At 52.2% G+C, this 4,577-nt stretch overlaps 1 protein-coding gene across 1 annotated transcript; it reads left to right on the top strand.

Annotated features, from left to right (window-relative positions):
• Positions 1-3,272: 3,272 nt before the first annotated feature.
• Positions 3,273-4,205, top strand: LOC102381857 (putative olfactory receptor 52P1). Its single transcript, XM_006037285.1, has one exon. The coding sequence runs from the start codon at positions 3,273-3,275 to the stop codon at positions 4,203-4,205; it is 933 nt and encodes a 310-aa protein (XP_006037347.1).
• Positions 4,206-4,577: the final 372 nt, after the last annotated feature.

Below are 4,577 nucleotides of genomic sequence, written 5' to 3'. Positions count from 1 at the left end.
TGTCTGCACTTGGCTTCACTTTTGCAATAGGCTGGAGATCTCTGGACGTAAACAAATGTCTCTAGGTCTCCAAAGTCTATTTGTTGCAGCTGACTTTGGGACCACAATAGGACCAGAGGGACTCAGCAGAGCGGCTTATAAATCTGGCTGCCCCTTTGGTCTCTCTCAGTCTTGCAAAAGGTTGTCTTCATGGACGTTCCTCTGGCTTGTCAAAAGAACAATCCATCTGCCGCCGGTTCAAGGGCTGGGTAAGTAGCAGGAGGTGGGAATGGAGCAATTGCAAGTCAAGGGACTTGGCATGTTTTTGTGGGAGATCCTGAGTAGCTTTTAGCAGTGCAATAGTCCAAGGCAGTCTTGTCTTTCCTCCAGGCGCTCTTTTGGGATTCCAATGTTATTTTGGCAGCAAGCATGAGAAGGACATGTGGGTGATGTGTGCTCTTCCCGAGCAAGGAGGTCTCCACCTTGTCACACCAGCACCGGCCCTTATGTTCTTGTGAAAACCAGGAGAAGAGCCATCAGCTGGGGCAGGTCCACCCACACACGATGCATCTACATGTGCCATTAGTGAGATGCAATTAACTCCAACGCAGTTTGCGCCAGTCAGTTGTTCCTAGGTGCAGTGTCTACACGTGCACCTGGGACTGCAGCAGTTAGAGCCAGGGAGGAGCATCCCCGGGCTGGCAGGGTCTTCAGGGGTCAGTCTCGGGCTCTGGGTGGTGGCAGAGGACAGCAGAGGAGCTGGCTGGGGCACAAGGGTGCTAAAGTGCAGGTCTGGGTGGCAGGCACCCTTGCACTTTAGCACCCTCATGCACCGGCCAGCCTTGGTCACCATCTATGCAAGCATTTTGGCATAGTTAATTACTCTGCCATAAGATAGCACTGTCCCTACCAATACAGTCTTACAGTGGAGTTTAGCAATCTACTGCACCCTAATACTGACACCATGTACACAATACTTACACAACACTGCAAAGTTAATTGGTCAGCTCTGCAGTAAAGCACATGTGTAGATGCACCCACAAGAACTGTAGTCCAGAGTCACCTCTCCGGCACTTCTGGAAAAAATTGGTAGCAGTTTCCTGGAAATCCAAGGCATCTCCCCAGTTTGAAACTAACTTAGAAGAGCACCAGGCTACACCATGCCTGTCGCCGGGGTTTACGCACCCGCTAGCCGGGTCTTAAATACCACCAAAGATGGAGACTCCACAGTCTCTCTGAGTAACCTGTTCCAGTGCTTCACTACCTTCCTCATGAGAAACTTTTTCCCATTATCCAAACTAAACTTCCCTTTCTGCAATGTGAGCCCATTGCTCCTTGTCCTGTCACCTGCCCACTGACAACAGCCCAGCTCCATCCTCTTTGCAGCCCCCCTGCAGGGAGGTGAAGGCTGCTATTCAACCCCCCTCAGTCTTCTCTTCTGCAGACTAAATCAGCCCAGTTCCCTCAGCCTCTCCCCACTAGTCCTGTCCCCCAGCCCCCAACCATTTTTGTTGCCCTCCGCTAGACTCTCTCCAACTTGTCCACATCCTTTTGGTAGTGGGGGCCCAAAACTGGACACAGGACTCCAGATGTGGCCTCCCCAGTGCCAAATAGAGGGGAAGAATCACTGCCCTCGATCTGCCGGCAATGCTCCTACCAATGCAGCCCAGGATGCCAGTCACCTTCTCAGTAATAAGGGCGCACTGCTGGCTCCTGTTGCTTCTTGTCCCCTGTCCCCCCAGGTCCTTCTCTGCAGAGCTGCTGCCCAGCCCATCGTCCCCAGCCTGCACCGGTGCACGGGACTGCTCCCTCCTAAGTGCAGGACTTTGCACTTGTCCTTGTTGAACCTCATGGGTTTTGTTTTGACCCAATCCTCCAATGTGTTGAGATCACTCTGAATCCTAGCCCGACCCTCCAGCTTATCTACTACACCCCCGAGCTTCAGGGGTGTAGTAGATTTTGACCAACCCTGACCTCTTTATTTGTTATCCCTAGAGCTTGACCTCAATGACCCTTCACAGCTCCCTGGCTTTCTAGGCAGTGCTATGGGGGTACGTGACCACTTGACTTGATATCAAGATCAGGACTATTTCTAGCAGCCCTAGAAATAAACCTCCCTCGGCACCTCTGCTTTGCTTGCTCACTGGGGTTTACACAAGAGGGATTCTCCCGGATAGCAATAGGCCGATTTTTATTGCCTGTTTTCTTCAGTCTCTCTGGACACCAGCACCATGGAGGTGACTTTCCTTTCCCCCACCTTGGTTCTGATGTTGGGTTCATCACCCCAACACCTGGGCATCATGGTCTGGGAAGAGGCCAAGCCTCCTCACACAGCAAATCCTTGGCAGAGGTAAGTATTGAACTTAGGACCCTTCTTTGCTCTTAGCACTGGGCATTCATCACCCATCAAAGCCACCTCCCTGCCAAATATTTTAATACATTCAGACCTTTTGTCTTAGAACTGGAGCAGTCTTCAGCCAACCCCCAGGCCCTATTTGCCTAAATGAGACCTTATTTCTTTAACAAAACACCTGTATTTTCAGGCTGGGTAGAAGCCCGTATCCGAATCCCATCTGACCTGCATAGCAAGGGCCAGAGTTGCACCCAGTCATTTCTGCATCCAGGTCAAGGGAAGGTGTGGACTCTCCATCACTGGAAGTGTTCAAGAAGAGGTTGGGGAGAGCACTGGTAAGGGATAATTTATGTGTAGCTGTGCCTATTTCCAAGCTGTGGGCATTTCCAGGCTTCTGGACTTTGCTGGGGCCAGGAGGGATTCATTTCCCCTCCTGCTCCCATGTGTCAGGGTTTTTTAAGCCTTTCTCAGAGGCACTGCAGCCCAGGCTGGGGATGGGGACTGGGCTGTGCCAGTGCTGCTGCTAGGGCTTAAACCCAGAGATTCCTGGCTAGAGGGTCTTTCCCCTCTGCTCAGGGTCAGATGGATCATCATACTTGGGGTCAGGAAGAAATGTTATCCCATGGTCAGATTGGTATGGACTAGAGCGGGGTTTGCATTCTTCTGTAGTGGGCAGTGGATCTGTCTGGGATGGTTTGGACGGGGCTGATCCTGCCTCATGCAGGGGTTGAGCTAGATGTGACCTCTGGAGCCGTCTTCCAGCTCCACTTCTCTGATTCAATGAGTAGCTCATGGGGCTTCCTGTCGCTCCCTGTAGATATTACGGAAATGCATGGCTAATCCCTGGTAGTTTATGAATTGCAACTAAACTCCTCAGGTGTTGCTTCTGTTTATGCAGCGGGGTGCCTCACCCAGTGAGGCATGAAGCCAGCATCGCACAATGTCCACTCTCAACTCCAGCACCCAGTCTCCCACAACCTTCATCCTCTTCGGCATCCCAGGGCTGGAAACGGTGCACATCTGGATCTCCATCCCCTTCTGCTCTATGTACATCATGGCCATAGTAGGGAACTGTACCATCCTCTTCATCATCAAGACAGAGCCGAGCCTGCATGAGCCCATGTACCTCTTCCTGTGCATGCTGTCTGTCACCGACCTGGTCCTGTCCTCGTCCACCCTGCCCAAGATGCTTAGCATCTTCTGGTTCGATGCCCGGCAGATTGACTTTGGTGCCTGCCTGACCCAGATGTTCTTCATTCACTCCTTCACGGCCATGGAGTCCGGGTTCTTCCTGGCCATGGCCTATGACCGTTACATAGCCATCTGCAACCCGCTCCGACACGCCACTGTCCTCACAAACTTCATCATTGCTAAGATTGCCCTGGCAGTTGTGGTCAGGGGTGCGGTATTCTTCTTTCCCCACCCCTTCTTGGTGAGTAGTCTTCCCTTCTGCAGGACCAACGTCATCTCCCACAGCTACTGCGAGTTCATGGCACTGGTCAAACTGGCCTGTGCAGACACCACTGCCAGAGGGGCATACAGCTTGAGCTTAGCATTCCTCATCGGGGGCTTTGACGTGTTCTTCATCACCCTGTCCTACACACTGATCCTCCGGACAGTCACCAGCCTGCCCTCCAAGGAGGCTAGCCTCAAGGCCTTCAGCACCTGCAGCTCCCACATCTGTGTCATCCTTGTTTTCTACACCACGGCTGTCTTCTCCTTCCTCACCCACCGCTTCGGCCACAACGTGGCTCCGCACATCCACATCCTCGTTGCCAACATGTACCTGCTGGTGCCCCCCATGCTGAACCCTATCATCTACGGGGTACGGACCAGGAAGATCCGGGAGCGGGTGGTACGACTTTTCCTCTGATGGAGGCTGTGAATTCTGGGCTGGGCGCAGGTTGCCTGCAACCTATCCTAGAAATGGTTGCATCTCTTAGGACATGTCTACCCCAGCTCTGGACCGTGCTACTCGGCTCCCTGGTGAAGCCCAAATGGACCACTCAGTGCATAGCACTCCCTGGAACAGCCACTTCATGGCTTTGCCACACATGAAACCAGCTAGAAAGTAGTTACACATTTCCAAGCACTGACTTTGTAGCTGGTTGGCTCTCTTTATAGCTGGCTGGACCATTTTAAGGTGTGATAATTACTTTGTACGCAGGGCTGATCTTATCTTACATGTGTGGCCAGTCTAAATTTATTGCAGGATTCACCAGTTAATTGTCTGATATATGTAATG

The sequence above is a fragment of the Alligator sinensis genome, unplaced genomic scaffold (assembly GCF_000455745.1).
Source record: "Alligator sinensis unplaced genomic scaffold, ASM45574v1 scaffold948_1, whole genome shotgun sequence".
Classification (NCBI taxonomy): domain Eukaryota; kingdom Metazoa; phylum Chordata; order Crocodylia; family Alligatoridae; genus Alligator; species Alligator sinensis.
Note: the sequence above shows the minus strand (reverse complement) of the source record. Positions and strands in the feature narration are given on the sequence as shown.